This window comes from Tribolium castaneum, chromosome 2 (assembly GCF_031307605.1).
Source record: "Tribolium castaneum strain GA2 chromosome 2, icTriCast1.1, whole genome shotgun sequence".
NCBI lineage: Eukaryota > Metazoa > Arthropoda > Insecta > Coleoptera > Tenebrionidae > Tribolium > Tribolium castaneum.
In genome coordinates this window covers 1,621,367-1,645,159 of record NC_087395.1, presented here as the reverse complement: position 1 = coordinate 1,645,159, position 23,793 = coordinate 1,621,367, and the positions used below count along the sequence as shown (strand labels likewise).

At 28.8% G+C, this 23,793-nt stretch overlaps 2 protein-coding genes across 5 annotated transcripts in view; both read left to right on the top strand.

Annotated features, from left to right (window-relative positions):
* The first annotated feature begins 5,454 nt into the window (after positions 1 to 5,454).
* LOC655635 (uncharacterized protein) lies at positions 5,455 to 6,411 on the top strand. The gene is made up of 4 exons (XM_064354894.1): positions 5,455 to 5,576; positions 5,684 to 5,792; positions 5,845 to 6,018; positions 6,070 to 6,411. The coding sequence occupies exons 2-4, from the start codon at positions 5,718 to 5,720 to the stop codon at positions 6,112 to 6,114; spliced, it is 294 nt and encodes a 97-aa protein (XP_064210964.1). The 5' UTR covers positions 5,455 to 5,576; positions 5,684 to 5,717; the 3' UTR covers positions 6,115 to 6,411.
* Positions 6,412 to 9,318: 2,907 nt separating this feature from the next.
* Positions 9,319 to 23,793, top strand: part of LOC103315040 (uncharacterized) — a 31,325-nt gene continuing 16,850 nt past the window's right edge. The window contains exons 1-10 of one of the 4 annotated variants that reach the window (XM_064354777.1): positions 9,319 to 9,472; positions 9,519 to 9,707; positions 9,754 to 9,995; positions 12,579 to 12,863; positions 12,915 to 13,105; positions 15,793 to 16,388; positions 22,179 to 22,283; positions 22,333 to 22,806; positions 22,858 to 23,139; positions 23,191 to 23,324. In XM_064354777.1, the coding sequence (XP_064210847.1) occupies positions 9,567 to 9,707; positions 9,754 to 9,995; positions 12,579 to 12,863; positions 12,915 to 13,105; positions 15,793 to 16,388; positions 22,179 to 22,283; positions 22,333 to 22,806; positions 22,858 to 23,139; positions 23,191 to 23,324 (2,450 nt within the window). In that variant the 5' untranslated portion in view covers positions 9,319 to 9,472; positions 9,519 to 9,566. The remainder of the gene's footprint in view (positions 9,473 to 9,518; positions 9,708 to 9,753; positions 9,996 to 12,578; positions 12,864 to 12,914; positions 13,106 to 15,792; positions 16,389 to 22,178; positions 22,284 to 22,332; positions 22,807 to 22,857; positions 23,140 to 23,190; positions 23,325 to 23,793) is intronic. The other 3 variants (XM_064354779.1, XM_064354778.1, XM_064354780.1) reach the window with 3 other exon arrangements.

Sequence of the window (23,793 nt, the reverse complement as noted above, 5' to 3'; positions counted from 1 at the left end):
TTTTATTGAAGCGCTAGAAACCGTAAATTTAAATTCTCAATTGAAAGTTGTTGAAGAATCAACTACCTTTATAATTAACACATACTCTTATTTGATTGAGAAATTCTTTCCCTATAAAGAGATAGAATGTAAAGATTCCTATGTTCCGCTAAAATGGTTTTCTGATGAGTTGCGTAACCTCAGAAATAACGTCTCAATACTAAAAACTGTAAGTCTCATGTCTAAAGATCCCATTGATATTAAAGCTTATAAAAGTTTGCATTCACAATATAAAAAAAATATTGCAACGACCAAAAAAAATGCTTATAATCAGTTTCTAAAAAATTCAGTTAATAAATTCAGGGATGTATGGAAGCTAATAAATTTTGAAAGAAATTGTAATCCACACAGAATCAATAACGAGATTTCCAGTGGTGAGTTTAATAACTTTTTTTGTTCTATAGCAGAAAAAATTGTAAACTCAATACAACCAAATTCATTTCCAAATACTAGTCAATCCTTCAATCGTACTATAAATACACAATCATTTTTTTAGAACCGGTGTCACAAAAGGAAGTCAGCAATGTTATTAATAAACTAAATAATTTGAAATGCTGTGATATATATGACCTAGATTCCTCAATACTTAAATCTTCCGAGTTTATAGTAACTCCTTTTTAACGGAGCTAATAAACAAATGTTTTGTTTCAGGAGTTTTTCCCAATAAACTAAAATGTAGCAAAATCATCCCAATTTTCAAAAAAGGTAATAAAATGAACGTTGAAAACTATAGGCCCATTGCAATCATTCCCATTTTAGGCAAAATTATTGAAATCTTAGTGAAAGAAAGATTAATTCGATTTTTTGAAAAATATAATCTACTAAGTAACAGTCAATTCGGTTTCAGAAAAGGCCGTTGCACAATCACTGCTCTTCGAGATATGGTGGAACACGTAGTTGAATGTTTGGATGGGGGACATGCAATAGGTGCAGTTTTGTGTGACCTTAGTAGGGCTTTTGACTGCGTGTCTCACTCTATTCTTTTACAAAAGCTAGAGCATTACGGTATAAGGGGTACGCCATTAAAATTCTTTGAATCTTATCTTCAGAATCGAGAACAAATGGTACTCTCAAACAACAAATACTCCTATATAGGGAAAATTGAATATGGCGTACCCCAAGGAACCGTACTTGGACCGCTATTGTTTATCATTTATATAAATGATTTGTCTGCTCACTTATCACCTATTAAAAATATTTTGTATGCTGATGACGCAACGCTACTCTTTGCTTCAAAAAATCGTAATGAAATCAATCTTCAATTTGAAGATGGATTGCGTAAAGCAGAACAGTGGTTCAACAATAATTGTCTTAAATTGAACAAAAATAAAACTCAAAAAATTATCTTTTCGTTTGACAACAATCATATAAAGGGTGTCCAAGTGAAACTTTTAGGTTTAATAGTTGATGATGGTTTAAAATGGAATTATCATATTGACTATTTGTGCAGAAAGATCTCGAGCCAACTGTTTGTACTTCGACAACTTAAAAAGATACTCAACTTTAACAATCTAGTTACCAACAATTTTTCACTAATACACAGTGTTCTCAGTTACGGAATCCTTCTTTGGGGAAATTCATGTCACTCAATAAGAGTATTTAAACTTCAGAAAAAAGCAGTGAGAATTTTAGCTGGGATAATACAACGCGAAAGCTGTAGACCTTGGTTTCACAAATTTCAAATAATGTCGTTACCCTCAATGTTTATTTATTCTACTTTAATTGAAACCCATCATTCAAATAATTTTCAAACTCATGGTGAACTGCATGGTTACAATACAAGAGGAGCTCATCTCTTGGTTACGACGAAACACAACCATGTAACAACAGATAAAAATTGTTTAAATCTAAATATATTTAATAAACTCAAACGCGAGACCAAACTCTTGCAACACAAACAATTTAAGCAAACAGTCAAAAACTACCTTAAAGATAATGTATTTTATTCCACCAATGAATTTCTTACGTCAAATATTACTATATAACTAAGTATTCATTGAAACCAGTAGATATTTTGTTAAAATTTAAATTGTAGGTCGCTGTTTTTAACATTTAAATATTGTCTGTATTGTCTTATTATTTACAACTTTGTATGTTGAGCTGTTGTACGTATGTTTTTTGTTATACTGACGTGTCTGTAAGTTCTTTTGTAACATTTTTGACGAATAAATTATTATTATTATTATTAATTTTAAATAATTTCTTTAAACATTACCAACCGACACGAAAATTCCTAAATCGACTAAAAACTAAAATTAAATACGGCAAAAAGAGGACAAATTACAAAAAATTGTATAAAATTCGTTTTTTAATAAAACCTTAAACCACTCATTCTTTCAAAAAATTCGTGGCAAATGCTACTTGTTTTTGGAACTGAATTCATATGGTTCATCACCGGTTCAAAAATGGTTTTATAAAACTTTTTATTTAATATACTATTGAATTGTCTCTTCTGAGTAGTTACTTAAGAAAAATTACACTTTAAACAGTAAAAAAAATAACTATTGTTTTAGTAGCCGAAATGTGAAATTTTCAGCTAATAATAACTTTAATGTTAACCTTAGGCTATTGTTCGTCATTTATTTTAGTGAAAATTGTAATATTGATGGTGTATCTACAAATCTACCCGTTGTTGTTGAACAGCCATTCCATTATTTTAACAGACGGAACAAATTTTCAGATTTTATTTTCACTTTACGAGCAGTATTAGTTGTATTTTCCTTTATAGGAATGTAGTACCAATCAAATTGTTTGAAACCTACAATGGTTTTTTTTACATTAAAGTTTAAAGCAATTCTATCCGAAATGTGAAATACAAAGATTCTCAATTGAATTCTTTTTTAAAGGCTTGAAAAATTAAAGAAAACGACGTAAAATTAGCTTAACATATACGTTTTTATGCCTTACACCTAATACTACGCATTGAACATAGTCATTTATTTTTAACTTTATTTTCATGGGCAAATATTCGTTTCTAACAATTTGAGATTTAACAACGTGGCATGTTTCTTTAATTTTATTGGTTTTGATGAATAGTTTTTATAATATTTAACTGTATCCATACTTTTCAGTGACCTTGTATAAACATGTAGATAATACAGTTTGATTAAACTACCGTCACAATTATAAGTTTTTCGCTGAAAAACCAACTTACTTAGCATAAGTCCTTACACTCCGTAAGCTGTTAGCTTTTGTAGTAAAAGTGAGTGGTTCACTTTATCAACCGCCTTACTGAAATCTGTGTATAATATAGAGTTAACTTCATATGTAGTGGAATAGGTTAGTAACAGTTGAACGTTTATGAAAAAAGCCATGCGGATGAAGTGACAGTATAGATTTAAATAAAGGAAAAAAATTTTAAACTATAACAGTTTCAAACACCTTACCAACTGTAGACAGAATAGAAATTGTTTTAAACCAGACTTGTGAATCGGAATAATAAAGGCATGCATCCACACTGTTGGAAAAACACCTGTACGCAAAGATAAATTGAATAAAATATGAAGCGGCCAAGCAACGACGTCACAAGTGTTTTTAAAGAAACTAGGTGGAACTCCATCGGGACCAGGACCCTTGCTTACATCTATGTTCCGAATAGCAAGATCAACTTCTTCTGTGCTTATATAGTGATAGTCAAGATCAAATTTTCATTTTTGAACTGTAATTCGATTTGATGAAGATATTTTTATCATAAACACAAGAAAAGTGACTTGCAAAAGCGTTGCAGACCAATTTTAAATCAAACAGCAGATTATCATCCATATGTTTCATTGGCAAAGAAAAATTTGATTTATTTGCCTTGTCTCTGATGAATTTCCAAAATTTCTTTGGTTCTAAAAATAAGTCATGTTCAACATTTGACAAATAGTTGTCATAAGCAAATTTAATATCGTTTTTACACTGACGACACAAGTTTGAAAAACATAAATAGTCTTCACTAGAATTCGTGTTTTTAAAACGCTTATGTGCCAACTTTTTATTTTTGATCAATTTGATAATATTGTTACTAAACCATGTCGGAAAGGAGAACAAAAATTTACATTTGAGTGGAACGTATTTATCAATAAGAAATCAATCCAATTAATATTATTTAAATATCTACTTATGTTTTCAAAATACTACCACCGCTAGAAGCATCAATGTAAACGTAGGGTGACTACTATCTACTATTTAGATAAAGGATCGCATTCAATAACTTCGATGTTGTTACAATTAGAAAAAAATAAGTCTAAAACGTTGCCGTAAATATTAGATAAACTATTAAACTGACTAAAACACATGCTAAAAAAGCTATCACAGACAAAGATTTCACTTTCGAGTGACACTTTTTGAGGAATAAAGCCGGGTGAGTCCTCTGATTGTTTCCACTCAAGGTTGGATAGGTTAAAATCACCGATCACGTTCGGGATGACTATCACAGATAAGATGAATAAACGAATATGAATATGAAATACGAATAAACTAAGGACGGTCCAAATTATTAATTTGATTTCACTGTCTGCGCGCAAATGCTGTCAACCGCCACAAAATTCCCTAAATTTCGAAATTAAATTTTTTTGTTACAAAAAGTGCGCAGCAGAAAAAATACTGCATGATATCTCGTCTATAAGGCATTTTGTCGCAGTCTATTATGGCACTCCTCGCTGCGCTCGTCTACTTTGCCCTCTTTGAACAAAAATAGTTATTTAATCGATTTAGGGATTTTTGTGGCGATTGTTTCAGTTTTGAAAGTGAAAAAATTGGTTTCAAATTTTTGTTTTATCCAAATTCCAAAGGTAATCTTACAAGAACGCCCCTTGGAAGTGGAATTGGCAAAAATACGGTCGCAAATTTGCTTCCTGCCAACCTAAAAATTTTCGTAAAATGTTCCGTCAAATAATAATTATTATGACATCGCACTTGGATGACGTTGCGTGCTTTAATATGCTTATTAAAGCATCAAAATGGTCAGTAATGGACTTTTTCTAATCGCAAACGCGTCTTGTAATTATTAATTAATTATGTCCTGATTTTTGGTTTTCTGCTATAGTTCGTCAGTTGGTCACTTTTTTCTTATCTTGTGATTTTTGTATAATTGAATGCAGACGCCCCAAAATTCTGTAAAACCGACTATATTCGGGTAAATTCCTAACAATATGAGCATGGAATTGTCGAGATGATTTTGTGGATTATTACTACACGGCGACAGATTTGATTAATGGTCACGAAAGTAGAAAACAGTGTAAGTTCCAGATTGATGAACCCTCTCGTCCAGCCCTCAAACCCAACCACCAAACCTATAAAACACCCTGACATTGAAGGTAAAACGGTAAAACATCACCGATAAAACTCAAATTAGTGCAATTATCGTAATTTTTATCAAAACATGAAACGTTGCAAGCGCGCCATTGGTCCACATAAGCACAACAAACCGTTCCCGACCAATCACACCGCGCCATTCCCCACCCCCACTCCACCATTTCCTTCTTCAATCTGTCAAAATCGTGTCACAATGGCAAAATAAACCAGTGTCAAAACAATAACAAAATCGTTTTTAGGTAACAATTGTTATAATTTTCAGTTTGTGGGGCTTTCAGTTCAGTGTTGAGTGTTCTGTTCGTTTGTTTAATTCGTCCAATTTGCCCTAAATTGTGTTCGTGTGAAGGCTGACATATTGTGACAGGCGCCCACTAGAAATTATGAGCGACGAAAACATGGATTTGTGCGAGTGCATTTGGGGCCACGAATTGGCCATGCGAAGGCTTTTGAACGTCGTAATTTGGTGCAAACTTGTCACGCATTTGTGTTCTGAAAGTGTCTTTCCAGATTCGAAACTCGCAAAGTAATTGTGTGGATAATGAGTGCTTTGACGAGGGGTTCCAGAGGCAGAGCCCCGAGTCGAGCATGCTTTTGATGACTTGTGTCTTGATGGTTGCAATGTTTTTGTATTATTTCCGCCCAAGGACTCAGAGAATCGATGACACCAAACCTGGGAGGAGTGTAAGTCTAGTGGGTGGGATAAGGGGGCTGTGTGCATTGACGTTGTTTCAGGACCGGAATGGGGCTCCGCCAAGCCCTCCAGCCCCCATGTCTTAAAAAAACAACTTTTAGGACAATTGTTGCAATGTATACTTTATTGTATTATTTACCAATCAGTCTTTTAGGCCTTTAAATTGTTAATTAACTACAAGGGGACTTGAGTTTTTGTTGTTGGCAATAAAATGCATCACTAATGCTTTGGCTTATTATGTTGGTACCAATGTACAAAATTGTTCAACATTCCAAGTTGATTCTTCACCACAATGCTCAAATTAATCTCACTACAGATATGTATTTATGTGTAAAATAACTTGTATAAAAATTATCAACAATTCAAATAAAAAGTATATTTTACGTTTGCATTCAATTATTTTTTACCTTTACATGTTTTGGGACTTCTAGTTTTTAAATTTCGTTCTAAATTTTAGTTTTCTATTTAAAAAATACTAGTCAGTTATGCAACCAACATAACCTGAAACGTACTAAAGACATTTTTTATCATTCATTTTTGATTTCGGGGGTGATAAAAAGTCGTAAGATTGGAAAAACTAATATTCTCACAGAACTTAACGTTTAATATTAAATACTACACATTTTTTTCTGCATGCGAATTTATTCAGAATTTTTCTACCTTTTATTTTAATAAATATTAAATAAATTAATACAAGTTGCTGACAGAAATATTAGTACAATAGTTTATCTTTCGGACAAGCTATAATTTTTTACTTATCAAGCATCATTTGCTTTTGAATGAAACAAGGAATGATAAGATTTCGGTAATTAATCGATTTTTATTTTATTTTTAAATTTATTAAGCACAAAATTCTGTCTGGCCATAGTTTTTAACATACAGAATCTTTACCTTTAGCAGACTCACCCTGTATAAGTAAACAGGCCAAAAAATTGAAGAATTATTTCAAAAATTCTAAAATGATGTTTCATTTAATTTTTTTAACATTCATTAAGCCTATTTTTGAACACAAGCTGGAGAAAGGCATTCATTTTTTCTTATGTGAGCATTTACAATATTTTTCAATCAACAAATTCTAAAAGAACGTAGTTTTTGTCTGTTTTATATGTTTTAGGGTAGTTTTTGAATTAAAAAAAAACAAGTAAAAAATGTATCTGTAGCTGTTCAAATGAATCAAATCAAAGTTGATGTTTTTCAGTTTATCTCGTTATTAAGCGAGAACATGTGAAAAATATAACAAAGAACCAGAAAATTTGTTCAAACTTGATGTGCTAACTTTTCTATTTTAAACTTTTTGAGCACGCATTAACATTTTGTTATAAAATAGATCATAAACATTTCCACATAAAACATAAATTACATCGGTATTTGTTTTTATCAGAAAAGAAATTAAGCCAATTTTTGAACATAAGCTGGAGAGCTTATGTGAGCATTTTTGCAATATTTTTTAGTCAGAAAACACTAAAATATTTCGAAAAGGACATTTTTGTTTTACCAATGCGTTTTAGCATGGTTTTTAAGTCAAAAATAATTACATCAAAAAATTTTCTGTAGTTTAAATAAATTAATTTAAAGTTGATGAATCTCATATTTTACAGGATTTCGTGAAAAATAAGCCAAAAAAAAACAAAAAATTGGTTGAAACTAGGTACCAATTACATTGGTACTTGGTTTTATCAAAAAAAGAAACAAAATGGAAGAAGGTACTATTTTACAACATTTTTTTTTAAAAAGAAACCAAACATTTACAAAATTAGACAAGAAATTTTTTTTATTTGTTTAAAGATGAGGAAAATAAATCACATTGATATTAGTTTTTTTTTATTTAACTTATTTCGAAACAATTTTTTGTCAAGTTTAATACAAAAATACAAAATTTGATCAAAAATTATTTGGTGTTATGATTTTTTGTAGTAATTTAATTTCTTGTATTAAAAACATGGATTTATTTATTTGTAAATTTATTTATAATAAGTAAAAATTGATGTTGTTTTACTCAACTCAGTTTGTTGTTGAGCCAAATTCTTTAAATAGAAGCCAAGTAACCAAGAAAAATTTGACGAAAATGAGGTAATTTATATTTTTTTGGGGTAGTGATTTTTTTTTAAGTATGTTTGCACAAAACATCGAAGTATTGTTTGTAAATAAAAACTATTTTATTTTGAATAACATTTTGAATAAAAAATCGACAAGGTAAATCAAAGTTTCTGTCATTTTAGCAAGCTTCACTCGATGTAGTTTTGAATTTTCTTGCACGATATTTTGCACTATTTTTTTTTTAAATTATCAAAATTGGTGTTATTTTGATGTTTCGTTCGTTTCAGCTGGTTCTTGAGCAACATTTATTCCAAAATAATATAAAAAACCAAAAAAATTGTGCAAATATGGAAACATGATATTAATCAAACCTTCTTCAAACTTTTAGGACGTTTTTTTTTTGCTAAAATACAGTCGTTCATTATTTTATTATTTTGTCTTCTTTAAGTCATTTTCACTTCATTTTTTAGTTAAAAATCACAAACATAATTTAAAATGAAATTGTATTGAGCCTTTTTTTCTCAAAATTGGGTTAAATTATTATATTATATTATAAACTTTGTTCGAGATATCAGTTTTTTTATGAAGAAAGAGAATAATTTCACAATTAATTTTGCTAAAACTTAGACCAAAATTGATATTAATTGTTTTTTTGGTTTGACACAATGTATCTAGTTTTTGAGCAAAATTTCGTCACAAAGAGGTAATAAAACGACTTTGTTGAAAATGAAATGTCTTCATTTTAACGTTTAGCGTTTATTTTTTAACTGAATTTTTGCGGTATTGTGTAGGCTTTTGCTGAATCGACTAATAAGACTCTCTAGAATAAAACATTTTTTGGTCTTGTTTTAAGCGTTTTAGCACAATTTGTTTCGCATGTTCTTGTTGTCTTATTTGAAAAACTCTTTTGAATTGAAGCTGGTTATACAACCAACAATACAATTTCTAAATCAAGATTTTTTTGATTTTGATCGATTGTTAATAAAAGTTTTTATCAAGCAAGTTTTTCATAAGACTCTTGCATTTCAATCTTGGTAACCGCCACTTTTCAAACTACAAGTATCGCCAACACTTGGTAGCAGCAGTAACCAAAATTACACAATTAATAAATAAAATAAACGCACCTAAAAAGTAAGCCTCGCTCCTGCTTATTATTAATTTAACTTCATCTCAGTAAATTCCAATGCACCACTTTTTTTTCTGTCGTATTTAATTGAATGTGTTCATGCAATTGTAGTTACTTTATTCAAGACGTTGGTACTCCCGTGTGACAATTGACCAATCAGAAAGCCCAATTTTTGGGTTCAATTTAACGAACTTTACTAAATAAAAAACAATACTTTTTTACAAGTGATTGTCAAGACAAAAGTGTCCGAATAAATCGTTATAACCCCATTTATAGTGTTGGTAAGTTGATTTCTGTTGCGTCCCAAACTTGGAACAAGTTTTGTAGTTGTTATTTGAGGTTAGGTCACGCAATTCGGGGGCAAAACCATACAAAATGTCTAATTTTGATATAATTGAGTTCGGCTTTAACACAGCTGATGAAACCGTTAACTTCGGTACTCGAAGTTTAGCAGACGGAGACAATTTATACGAAGCCTCAACTTTAGCCACCCTTAGACCATCAAATGGGGCTGATGTGAGTTCGTGTGTTGTTTCTTGTCGTATTTGAGTTACAATTTCAGGCGAATTTGGACCCTTATATCAACGCCGTTGTAAAAAATGGCTCAATTTATTTCAGTATTAATAATTCGCTGCGTATTTTTGATGACAAACAGTGCTCTTATGTCGCTTTTAGTGCAACTTTTAGCGCTGTTGTGGACTCGTTTTGTGTCTCGTCCGATTGCGAATATTTATTAGTTTGTCTCAGGAATGGCACAGTGCAATTGATTGACCAAAACAACGAAAATAAATGTGTTTTCACCGAGTAGGTTTTAATTTACGGATTACTATAGATTAGGATACGAAACGTCGTACAAATAAAACGTTCTCGTTCTCAAGAGTTTCGTTAGTGTCGCTAGATGGCGCAGTTTAAAATTTTAAAGTGGAGTATTTAAACAACGGTTCGCATTAGTCAAACAAAAAATACAGGCAGATAAAACATTAAATTCTTAATAGTAAGAGGTAAAAAGAATGCAAAACTATGCAACAAAAATTTGCACTTTAACCCATATTTTTCAAAACGCTTCGAGTACGGTTACAAATACAAGAAAAATGTTAGTATGAAAGTTGTCGAGAATGAAATTTCCTACAAAAGTCTGCAAGACCATATCTCTATTTTCAACCATTTGGGCTCCAAAACCGTTCAAACAACGGATTAATCTTATTTTCAAGATAAAAATATGGTATTGCCGATTTTTTTGTGGGAAATTTAATTCTCTACAACTTTGTTCAACGCTTTTTTTCTTCAATCGTACTCTCTGTATTCTTAAAAATACAACTTACAACACGGAACGTAAATTGATAATTGTTTATAATCTATTGCATTCGTGGTTTTCGTACTCGTACTCTTTTTAAAAATAAATTTGTAATTTACCTGCATTTGTAGTCTTTTTTAAATCCTGAATATACTTCAAAAATTTATAAGTAAAAAAGTAAAATAACATTTACATTTGTATTTTTCAATTACTGCTAGAATTTGGATTCTTTATTTTAAATTTTAGTGTTTTTTTAGTTTCGTTTGTGAAGTTTATTTATAATTGTACATAAAATATATTTGAGTTATGAGAAAAATCTAATTACGGTTTCGCTTATTAGACTTTCACCAAGGCTTTGACACTCTATTAACAAATTAATGTCTTTGAGATTAGATCAACTTACTCCTTTTGTTGTAATTACAGGGTGTTTAGAAAAGATGGGAAAAAAAGGGACGTATCCCGATTTGGGGTGAGCAGTAAACCTAGTTCATAAATTTTTCCGATTAACACTAAATAACTAAAATGTTTCTGATGTTGACTGATATTAGTTTTTTTATTCGAACGAGCCATTATTTTTGAACAATATTTATATCTTATAAGAACGGCATTAAGAAAGGTGTAGAAAAAATGTTGTATCGAACTCCTGAGTAAAGTATCTTTTTTTAACTTGTAGGAATTGCCATTCTCGGCTACGGCTTGTGCGGTCAACTTTTCCAACTCTTTAAAAAAAGTGTTCAATTTATTCACTTGATGCATAAATAACTATTAATTATTTAATAAATATTACTTTAAATATTTTAATTGTAATCATTACATATTAATACTTTTTCATAATGACAGTGTAAATTTTAATTACTTGTGTTGTGTGGCCATCGAGAGATTTTTAGAAATTTGGTGAAAAAATGTTTTTTTCGGTTTAAATTAATCAGTAATTACATTATTGTTATCTAATATACACTTTGTGGTGGCCTTGCTAGAAGGCGATCACTTACATCCTCACTCTGTCCCTTAAATTATTTTTTTACTCCAAAACTGAGACCGATGCAAAAATTTGTCTTAAAATGTGTTAAATTGTTGAGAAGTTAGTATTTTACAATAACAAAAAAAACAAAAGTAACAGTATCAAAACATGTCGTTTTGATAGTAAATCATCGAAGTTATTAAAAAAAATTGAGGATAATTTTTGAACTTTGCCGCCCTCTTATTTTAACTGTGCAACTTTCTATAGAGGTTTTGTTAAGTTATAATAGTCAAATTTTGTTTCAATGAGCAAATAGTTTATTATTATACGAGTTTTCTAAGACGTTCTGTTGTGGGATGAATGGTTTTGGAGCACGACAAAGGAGTGCCACAATTAAGTCTTATATACTATTTTTTTTACTTCCTATTTTTGTTTGGTTTTGTTTAGTTTATTTTATCAAAATCTGTTCAAACTATTTCCTCTTAATTTTGTTAATTATTTGGGCTTTACCAATAAACGACTTGACGCTGTTGACAGAACACACACTAAGTTACTGTGATGACTGATGACACCTAGCCCAGCACTGCCAATACAACTTACTAAAAGGAGTTGCACAAAAGTTCTCTTGAACAATTTGTGAAACCAAAATAGAAAAAAGAAATTAATGTATAAAAGCTACTTGCTAATTTAAGCTCATTTGAACAACTCAATTACAAGCAGGTGGATAAGGGCTTATTTAGAATGCTTTAACTTTGTAGAATATAATGTTAAGTAAATAAACATCTTATTTAACAGTCGGACTAGTCTGTTAATGACAGTAATACTAAAAAGTTTAAAGTTTTATTTTGGAAGTAAGGAAATATTTGAACTTAATTATAAATGGTAGATCTCCAACTGTATTCACAGAATCCTGAAAAATATGGGATGAAGCGCAAATTTTGAATTTTAAATAATTTTTTTTTAAATATTTCTTGTCAAAATTTTAGTCAATTGGTTTCAATCTATTAAGAATGCAAAGCTCAACATTGCATTGTTCTATATTTTTTTGGTACGATTTTGTAACTCGTTTCGTCTCCTAATCTATAGTCCTCCGTAGTTTAATTAATTTTTTTTTTTGATTAATTTATTTCAGTTCGTGTGAACGGGATGAGGATTGTGATCGCTTCTTTATCAATTCTTTTGTTTACAATTTATGCTTTGTTTTTGTCACAAAACAGGGAAAAATTTACCAACTGGACCCCAAACACTTTGAATTGAAATGTGTTCATGTGTTTAATTTTGCAACAAATGTGGCGAGTTTTAAAGCCCCTTTTTTGCTACTTAGTGGTACAAAATTGGCGGTTTTAAATTTGGAAAGTCGTAAAAGTGTCATTGATTCCGAGGACAATCAGTTTAAGAAAATTTATCCATTAAGAAAGTAAGTACGTTTTGTTTCATAGGTGTTTAAATATGTGATTGTTTTTCTTAGTAATTTTTTTGCCTTGGATATTGAGGGAAAATTATACAAGATTTGCGCAATGACTCTTTTGATTTTTCCGATTAATTCGCAACACTTGTATAGAGACATGCTTCTAATTTCTGATTCGAATGAAGAACAGGTTGTTGTTGTGACGGAAGACGAAATGCAGCAAAAAAGTCTTCAGTTACTTTCATATTCAGGTAATTGTTCATTCTTTTTATTTAATGGATTTTTTGTTTGTCCAAAACAACTCAATATAATATTGAAATATTTTTTTGTTGGTAACATTTTAAGTCTTCTTTTTAATATCTGAATCCTAGATTATAAACACTATTTTAAAACACGCTTCTCATAGTAACATATTTTAAATTAAAATATTGCAATAAAAAAATTTTTAAGAACACTCATACGAAAGTGTTTAAAGATCACGGGTGTCTAGGAATGCAACTCGCATACGCTCGTTGCATAACGACAGTCCTCGAACTTTAAACTTGTGGTTTCGCACTCGTATTACAATAACTATTTTAATGATGGAAGTAAGTATTTTATCTATTTTTTTTACTTAAATACAATAATAATACACATTCTCAAAAAATTAACGCAAAACACATATTTTTTAATGGTTGAGGTAGGTATGGTTTCCATTTAAAGTAAATATAAAAATTCATTTTAAACATTTCTTAGTACTAAGAAAATTATAGTTCATGAGTTTTTATTTGGAAAACAACTGAAAATAATATTATTCTTTAAAAAAAATCTCATTTCTCAACTTTATTTAAGGTTTTACACTTATTTTAATACCCTTTGGACGGGTTTATAGAAGCGTCATTAATTTAATTCGCAATTAAATGCGTGATTAACTGATCACGTGACCAAATTGTACAAATGTGGTTGGTTGTTAACGTTTAACAACGAATTAAATTTTAACAAAGCTTTCTATAAACCGGCCCTTAGAGCCGGTTTACAGAACATTTTAGTTGCAATAAAATTTTAATCGTGATTAACTTGACATTTGTCAATGCATTTTAAATGCAACTTAATTCGAATTAGTTTAATTCTGAATTAAATCTTAATTTCGCTTTCTGTAAACCGGCCCTTAGGGTAAATTTATTAAATTAAATTTAATAAATTTAAATTGTTGAACAAAAATTTAATTTCATTGTAAAACAAATGTTTAAATAAATTGTGGTTAAAAGTGATTGTTTTACGAGATTTCGCTAGAGAAAACCGAAAAGGCAGCAAGTCTAGCACTACATAATTCTTGTTTATTTTTCGAGTGTTATAGCACCTTTTCTAGTCGGAAATCTAATTATATTTCGCAAGTTTCGTTAAGACTAAGCCAAAAAACACCTGAATGTTCCGAAAATGATCTTATTTTTGCTTTTTTTTTCGAGGTTTTAAATATGTTTGAGTTAACATAGATTGAAGTGAAAATTTTTTTTTGAGTATTTCACTTAAGATGGCTGGAAAATCACAAAATTTGATCCAAGTTGATGTTAATTTAGCTTATTTTGCTTGTTTTTGAATATTTTTTTTTCAAAAATAAACCGAAAAACCGTAAAGTTTGATTGAAAAGGTGTTATTTTTATGTTTCAAGCAACTAAACACGTGTTTGAATTTATATTCTGCTTTTTGTTAGATGTAGAGTGAAAAATCACTATATTTAGTCGAATAAAATAATTCTTTTTTATTTTTTGAATGTTTTGACACGGTGTGCAGACAGTAAGAAGAAATTAAAAAAAAATCGAATTTTTAAACACGTTTTTGAGATATAAACTAAGTTTTGTTTTTGAAAATTTTTTTTAGAACTTTTCATCAATAAATTTGGGTCAAAAGCAATGTTATTTCAGCATTTCTTGAGCATTTACACGTTTTTTAACTAAAATTGTAAGTTTTTTCTGAGTTCGGGACCAACCATCAACTTAAAATCAACATTATCTGATTTGTGCCTTTTTAAACATATTTTTGAACTCGAAATTATTTCATAAAATTTGTTTGAAAACTGACCGAAAAGTCACTCAGTTATACTGTGTGATTTAAACATTCTCTTGCTAAAATAAAAACTAAGTTTTTTTTTAAATTACTTAAAATTGGATGCAAAATCACCGAATTAGTTTGAAATACCTTAGGTTGAAATTGATTTATTTTACAAGGACTTGTAAAAACACCTACAAATTACAAAATTATATGTTTTTTTATTTTTTAAACGTTGTTTATTGAAATAAATTGGAAATAAACTGCAAACATTACTTTTGGCTTAAATTTTTTAAATTTTTAGAAATTTGGATTTCTCGGTTCATTTTACTTCAAAAGACTTTCATCACATTCTCAAAATGCGTATTTTAAAAATTATAAAATATTTTTTGTGGCATAATTTTTTTCATGATTTTTGGCTCATTTTTCAGCGAATTTAATTTTGAAAATTTAAGAATAAAATGTAATTTTTTGTTGTCACAAAGTTATTGAAGTAATTTTTTTACATAGTTTTTTAAATTTTATTTGATAGAGCTATTTAGGACTTTAAGGACCGGTTTATAGAAGCGTCATTAATTTAATCCGCAATTAAACGCGAGATTAACTGATCACGTGACCAAATTGAACCAATTTGGTTGGTCTATTCGCGTTGTTAGCTTTTAATAACGAATTAAAATTTAATGAAACTTTCTATAAACCGGCTCTTAGACTTTAAACAGTTTTATTTCATTACCTTTTTTTTCAGTTTTCTTCTCGTTTGTTTCTTTCTTTATTATGTTGTTTGTAGTCGTGTAGGGCTTTTTGTCTCTTCGTTTTTTTTCTTTCACATTTTTGTTACGGAAGTTGGAATACATTTTGACACTTATTGGTTTATTTTTTTAAAATAAATTAATTTTTTTTTGTATTTTTGTAGCCTTGAGTAAAATATACGGTTTGAATGTGAAAACCGACATCTATTTAATATCTCCCGAATGTGTAAACGATGAGCTTTTATACATTTCTAAAATTGTCGAGAACAATTCAGTGTCGGAATTGCGTTTTCACATGGTTTATGAAACTGATGCCGAACAGAGACTTGCAAGATTGTTAAGAAAACGCAAATATGAAGAAGCTGAACGTTTTGCTGCTCTTTTCCACTTGGATGCGAGTCTTGTGAACGAGGCAAAAGCCCAAGATATTGTCGATAAAATGACTTGCACTAGTGAAGAAATCGACCAACTTATCAATCTTTTGAATTTAATCGACAACGATGTGTTCAAACTGCAGTCTTGTTTGGGTGTAACTTGTAGTAAATTTGAAGATGTTCGTAAAATACTCGAGTATGGTTGTACATTGCAATTGAAGAAAGTGGACAACGAAGCTGAAAAAATGCAAAACAGTGTGATTGATGTTATGGCAAGGTTTGAGACGTTTGAGGCGCTTTCAAAAAGGGCTGAGTTGGATATACATACTTGGCAACAATTCGCAAACGCTGATTTGATGGATGAGGTCAAGAGTTTCCTGCAAAATGTAAGTAAATCACATTTTTGCCTAATTTACTTAAGGTTTTTGAAAAAAATCGTTACCTTACCACATACTCAAAAATTTTGAAAAATTTTTGTATTTGGGTTTTAATAACTCAAAAAAATGCATAAACATGTTGCTGGGTAAATTTTAAAAATCTAAGGTGAAAAAATATCGTTTTGCAAAACCTACTGACTGCGCCAATTTTGAAAAACAAGACTGAATTCAGTAAATGTTGATGACTTCTGGACTCATTTTTATACGTTTATCCTATTTTTTGTTTTTATGGTTTTTCATACAATCTAAAAAAAGTTTGAAATAGCTAACGTAGCTATTTTATTTTATTCTTTCATATATTTTTGGAACATTTACGGTAAAATGTTGAATGAAAATATGCGACCGATTATGATGAGAATAATTTGTTCTAAATCTATGTCTAGAAACTTTTTGATCGTAGCTATAATAATAAAAATATATACTTAAAACATACTTAATATTAAAAAAAAATGAATATTTTAATTATTTTTTGAACTGGTTGTTATCTATAAAATGGCGTAATTAAAACCTTGTTTTCTAAACACCTAATTACATATAGAACCGATCATCTTATAGTTATCTTTTAATTTGCTTAATTAATAAGATTAAAAAAAACATAAAATTACCAAAAAAATTAATTTAAAAATAATTGGACTCAATGACATTTTTGCATTTGTTAGGGCCTTTTAAAAAAATGCATAAACATGTTAGATACATTTAAAAAATATGTATCTTGTATTTTTGATTGTTTTTAAATCGTATTTTAAGTCATGATACATATTTTTTATTTGTGGTTTTGTTTGCTCGAAAAAATAGACGAAGTAATTAAAACTTTTTCCACTGAATTTAGTTTTTATTATGTGTTCTCGAAAACTGCTGAAGGAAAGGTGAAAAAAAATCTGCTAATTCTACTGACTGCGCCAATGTGGAAAAAAATCAGTAAATGTAAATGTTGTTTTTGTGGTTGTCAATATAATCTAAGAAAAGTTTAAAACACTTTGAGTTAGCTGTTTTATTCTTTCTTTATTTTTGGAACATTTACTATAAAATGTTGAATGAAAATATGCGACTGATTATGATGAGAATAATTTGTTTTAAATCTAAGTCTAGAAACTTTTTGATCGTAGCTATAATAATAAAAATATATACTTAAAACTTACTTAACATTTTTAAAAAAGAATATTTTAATTGTTTTTTGAACTGGTTGTTATCTATTAAATGGCGTAATTAAAACCTTGTTTTCTATACACCTAATTACATATAAAACCGATTATCTTCTAGTTATCTTTTAATTTGCTTAATTAATAAGATTAAAAAAAACATAAAATTACCAAAAAAATTAATTTAAAAATAATTAGACTCAATGACATTTTTGCATTTGTTAGGGTCTTTTAAAAAAATGCATAAACATGTTAGATTCATTTCAAAAATATTTATCTTATATTTTTGATTGTTTTTAAATCGTATTTTAAGTCATGATACATATTTTTTATTTGTGGTTTTGTTTGCTCGAAAAAATAGACGAAGTAATTAAAACTTTTTCCACTGAATTTAGTTTTTATTATGTGTTCTCGAAAACTGCTGAAGGAAAGGTGAAAAAAAGTGCTAATTCTACTGACTGCGCCAATGTGGAAAAAAATCAGTAAATGTAAATCTTGTTTTTGTGGTTGTCAATATAATCTAAGAAAAGTTTAAAACACTTTGAGTTAGCTGTTTTGTTCTTTCTTTATTTTTGGAACATTTACGATAAAATGTTGAATGAAAATATGCGACTGATTATGATGAGAATAATTTGTTTTAAATCTAAGTCTAGAAACTTTTTGATCGTAGCTATAATAATAAAAATATATACTTAAAACTTACTTAGCATTTTAAAAAAAGAATATTTTAATTGTTTTTTGAACTGGTTGTTATCTATAAAATGGCGTAATTAAAACCTTGTTTTCTAAACACCTAATTACATATAGAACCGATCATCTTCTAGTTATCTTTTAATTTGCTTAATTAATAAGATTAAAAAAAACATAAAATTACAAAAAAAATTAATTTAAAAATAATTGGACTCAATGACATTTTTGCATTTGTTAGGGTCTTTTAAAAAAATGCATAAACATGTTAGATTAATTTAAAAAATATGTATCGTATATTTTTGATTGTTTTTAAATCGTATTTTAAGTCATGATACATATTTTTTATCTGTGGTTTTGTTTGCTCGAAAAAATAGACGAAGTAATTAAAACTTTTTCCACTGAATTTAGTTTATATTATGTGTTCTCGAAAACTGCTGAAGGAAAGGTGAAAAAAATCTGCTAATTCTACTGATTGCGCCAATGTGGAAAAAAATCAGTAAATGTAAATGTTGTTTTTGTGGTTGTCAATATAATCTAAGAAAAGTTTAAAACACTGAGTTAGCTGTTTTATTCTTTCTTTATTTTTAGAACATTTACGATAAAATGTTGAATGAAAATATGCGACTGTTTATGATTAGAATAATTTGTTTTAAATCTAAGTCTAGAAACATTTTGATCGTAGCTATAATAATAAAAATATATACTTAAAAGATACTTAATATTAAAAAAAAATGAATATTTTAATTATTTTTTGAACTGGTTGTTATCTATAAAATGGCGTAATTAAAACCTTGTTTTCTAAACACCTAATTACATATAGAACCGATCATCTTCTAGTTATCTTTTAATTTGCTCAATTAATAAGATTAAAAAAATCATAAAATTACCAAAAAAATTAATTTAAAAATAATTGGACTCAATGACATTTTTGCATTTGTTAGGGTCTTTTAAAAAATGCATAAACATGTTAGATACATTTAAAAAATATTTATCTTATATTTTTGATTGTTTTTAAATCGTATTTTAAGTCATGATACATATTTTTTATTTGTGGTTTTGTTTGCTCGAAAAAATAGACGAAGTAATTAAAACTTTTTCCACTGAATTTAGTTTTTATTATGTTTTCTCGAAAACTGTTGAAGGAAAGGTGAAAAAAAAAATCTGCTAATTCTACTGACTGCGCCAATGTGGAAAAAAATCAGTAAATGTAAATGTTGTTTTTGTGGTTGTCAATATAATCTAAGAAAAGTTTAAAACACTGAGTTAGCGGTTTTATTCTTTCTTTATTTTTGGAACATTTACGATAAAACAATAAAATATTGAATAAAATAATATCCGACTCATTATGAATAAAAGTATATTATTATACGAGTTTTATAAGACGTTCTATTGTATCACGAATGATTTTCTTCTTCGTGCTCCAATAGAATGAGTGCCTCAATTAAATCTTATAAAACTAGTGTAATATACTATTTTTTCCACTCTCTATTTTTGTTGTTTGTTTTTGTTTAGTTTAAGTTATCAAAATCTGTCCAAACTATTTCCTCATAATTTTGTTAATTATTCGGGCTTTATCAATAAACCACTTGACGCTGTTGACAGATCAGTGATCGCACACTAAATTACAAAATTCACAAGTTTCACAGTTTGTGAAAGCAAAGTAGAAAAAATAATTTGTTTTAAATCCAAGACCACAAATTTTTTGATCATAGATTAAGAATTCTTTTAGAAAATGTACAAATCATAGTTAGAATTTAAAAGAATAATTTTTGAATTGTTTTTGAAGTAGCTGTTATCTACTACATGGCGTAATTAGCATTCGAAAGTGAATCTAATTTTTTTAACAAAACCATCACTCCATTATTTTGAGGTTTTAAAATATTAATGCATGTAAACTAGTTAGTATCTTATGTAAATCCTTCTGAACCTGGAACTTTGTCTCGAACAGTAGTTGTTTGTTGAATATTCGATTTTTTGAACTTTTTGACTTTTTTCTCATTTTGTCAATTTGAGTAAAAATTTAAACATTTGTAACACAATTACACAGTTATTACGTTTTTTGCACTTTTAATGATTCTTGAGACTTGGAAATGCGAGTAAGACATTTGGAAAAATCGATTATTTTTTGAATTTTGACTCCTTTAAAAAAATTATTGTCAATCTTTTTTAACAACAAAAAATTGTAAAATATGTTTTTTTTTGGAGATACGAAATTTCATTAAGTCACACGATAAGGCAACTTGAAATGCTCTTCCAGCTGGGGCCGATAATTTATAATTTTTTTGACTGAAAAAGTCGAAAAAATTGCTAACGCAATTGTTAACTAATTAGATAATTAATAAAAGGGAAAAAAACTTGTAACTTAGTGAACTTCAATAAATGCCTGAAGAGGTTATAAATAAACTTGAGTCAAAGTAACTAATATTTACTTCACATGTACAGGGTGCTGCATTTTGGATGTCCGAACAGGGGATCTTGGAAACTAAGAGGTTTTACATTCTCGCGTCCGTTTTTTGAGAAAATAATTTGGTCGAAACCGCATCCCGCTATCGTCTTTTGTTTTCGACTTATAAACAAAAGTGCACATTTTAGCGAAATCTTAAAAAATTCATATATTCCTTCTTGTAAAAGAAAAACATTTGAAATAAAGACATTATACAAGCACTTCTTTACAGAGAGTTTAATAATTTTATCAGCAATTTTTTTAACTATTTTAACTATTCGTTTAGCTGTAATAACATAAAGTTTAATTTTTTTAAGTAGGAATCATAGGCGGCTGCGTTATTTTTGAACAGCTTATTTTTTCTGATTTGATATCTCTATTTGTGTAATATATTATTTTTAAATATTTAAAAAAATAGTATAACATTTCGCTTTTTCTTATAGTAGGCCATGAAAAAATTTTGAATTTTTAATTAAAACTATGAAAAATATATTACCCAACAATTAAACACTAATTAAATCAAAAATAGCATAATAAATTATTATTAGATAAAATTTTTGCGATTAATAATAGATTTAAAATGACAAGCTTACATTGTTGGTTTATTTTCTAATTAAACATGAAATGGCGAAAAAGAAAAATTTTACTAATTGCATGATTGCGTGTCAATAAAATTTTATTTTACAAAAAAATGTCAATCCAAACACCAAAATCAAATTCCATCGGCGGTAAAAAATACATAACATTATCAATATCACGTCCATTGCACTTCATTAAGTTATAAAAAAAATTCTTTATATAATTAAAATCTACGACGATTTGTTCAATAACTTTACACAGCTTATTTGTATAATTTCACATTTTTTGCTTAATAACCGTTCACAAAATTTCTAGATTATTCACACCTTTTATGTGAAATAATTTTTCCATGGCCAACTACTTTCAAACACTTTATGACTTTATATATCTTTTATTAAAAATATATAAGAATATCAAACTGTATTTATATTGTTTTCAGTTCAGAAATAAATAAGCTTTTTGATAATGTCATAGCCAACTATGATTCCTATTTAAAAAAATACAACTTTATGTTCTTACAGCTGAACGAATTATTAAAAAAAAAAGTGCCTGTCTTTGTTTTAAATGTGTATCTTTTATAACAAGAAAGATATTTTTAAGATTTTGCTTAAATGTCAACTTTTGTTAATAAGTCGAAAACAAAAGACGATAGCGGGATGCGGTTTTGAAAAAAAATATGTTCTCAAAAAAAAAAACGGACTCGAGAATGTTTTACTCGTTTTTTTCTAAACTGTTTAGTTTCGAAAATCCCCTATTCGGACATTATAATTATTTATAATTAAATACAAGTTAATAAGCGGTTTAAATAGTTACAGGGTTTAATTTTGTGCTTTGATTGCCATCATTTTTCAAGCAATTTCAATTAAAATTTTCTTCTTTTCTTCGTAGCATGAAATCGAAGAAGCCAAAATAATTTACAGTCGCTTAGACGTCGCCACTATCGAAACCCTAACTGACGACAAAATTTCAGACATTTTAAACATCTTAAATATGGTAATACAAAACAAATTTTTTAACTCGAGTTAAATAAATATTTTTCTAGCTACCACCGGCTACCTATCAGTCTTTCCTATCAATTTTCATTCCAGTAACACTTTCACTTTACCCTACAGCCCTTCCTCTAATCGTTAAATGGACACGCAATAAAGTGTTTTCTTTGGAGCAACATTCAAAGAGCGATTTTCCAAGCAATGCAATTATTTTAACGAACAAAATAATCGCATTGATGAAGATGGGCGATGTGGCCGATATTTCCTTTCAAAGACAACACATTTTGCATCGGGACAGTTTATCCGAGTTGTTGGCAACACTGGAAATTATTAAAACACTTAAGGAGGAATACAGAATAAGTGTTCCGGTGCAAAATTACTTGACAGGGCCTCAAAACGTAATCAGAATTTTGCTAAACGTTGAGATGTGTCCCAATGATTTTGACCGGTTTTTGAGGAATTTCTTGTGTAAATATATTGTGGATAATCACATGGACCCCAACGTTATACTTTTAGAGGAAATTAAAGTGAGTTACTTGAAAAGTTTCCAGGATTTTTTCCGAAACAAAAAATTGTAGAACTTGATGAAATACGATGAGAGATATTGGGTGAATATTATTAGCCTGATTCTGGACTGTATTAATTCGGTTGAAATTAAACTGCAAGGTGTTCAAACTATTTTGAATTGTGCCAAAGTACCTTGGAGTGACACAGTTAGAAAAATCGCCAAGGATTCGTTACAATTTTCGCATGAATTAACGCAAGAAATTGTTAAATTAATCGAGAATGAGCCGAGAGTAGTGGTATTGAAAAGGAGTGAATACAAGATTAGGGAAAATAACATTGAAAATCTCGATCATGTTTGTATTTTTAGAATTATTTTGGGAGTAGTTTCAAAATATCTTTTTTAGTTAAAATTTATTTTGAAACGGATTATTTATTGCAACAGGCCGACGATGGTCGAAGATGTTTACACTCTTTGTACTGAAGCAAGTTATAAACAGATGGCTAACAACTTGCTGGCTACACATTTCATCAGAAAAGGGTGAGTTTTCTTGTAAAAAAATTGTTTAAAAGGGCGGGTTATATTTTGCACGTTTTTTCTGTCAGAGACTCAATTATTTCGCTAAATGCCCATTTTAGACCATTTTGCTGTTTTTTTTGTTTTACAAAATAAGTCAAAAAGTAACGAAAATAATGAAAAAATATATTTTGGGAAAAGCACTGAATTTAATAAAAAATCGTGTCCTTTTTTTATAGGTGAAAACACTGTTTTTTGTAAATCGGACAAAAAACCCTAAATGGCGCCAAAATATCTTTTGCTTTTTTTTTCATCGAACTTTGTGTTTCCGCTTTGCCCACTTTTGTATTGGAAACTTCGAAAAATGTAAAAATTACACAATTATTTGACCAATTTTGGTGATTTTTTTGAGCAATATCATTTTTGGGTCAAAATTCCATTTAAATACTCAAAAGGATAATTTTTGTTGACTAAATGTGGCTTTTGGCCAAAT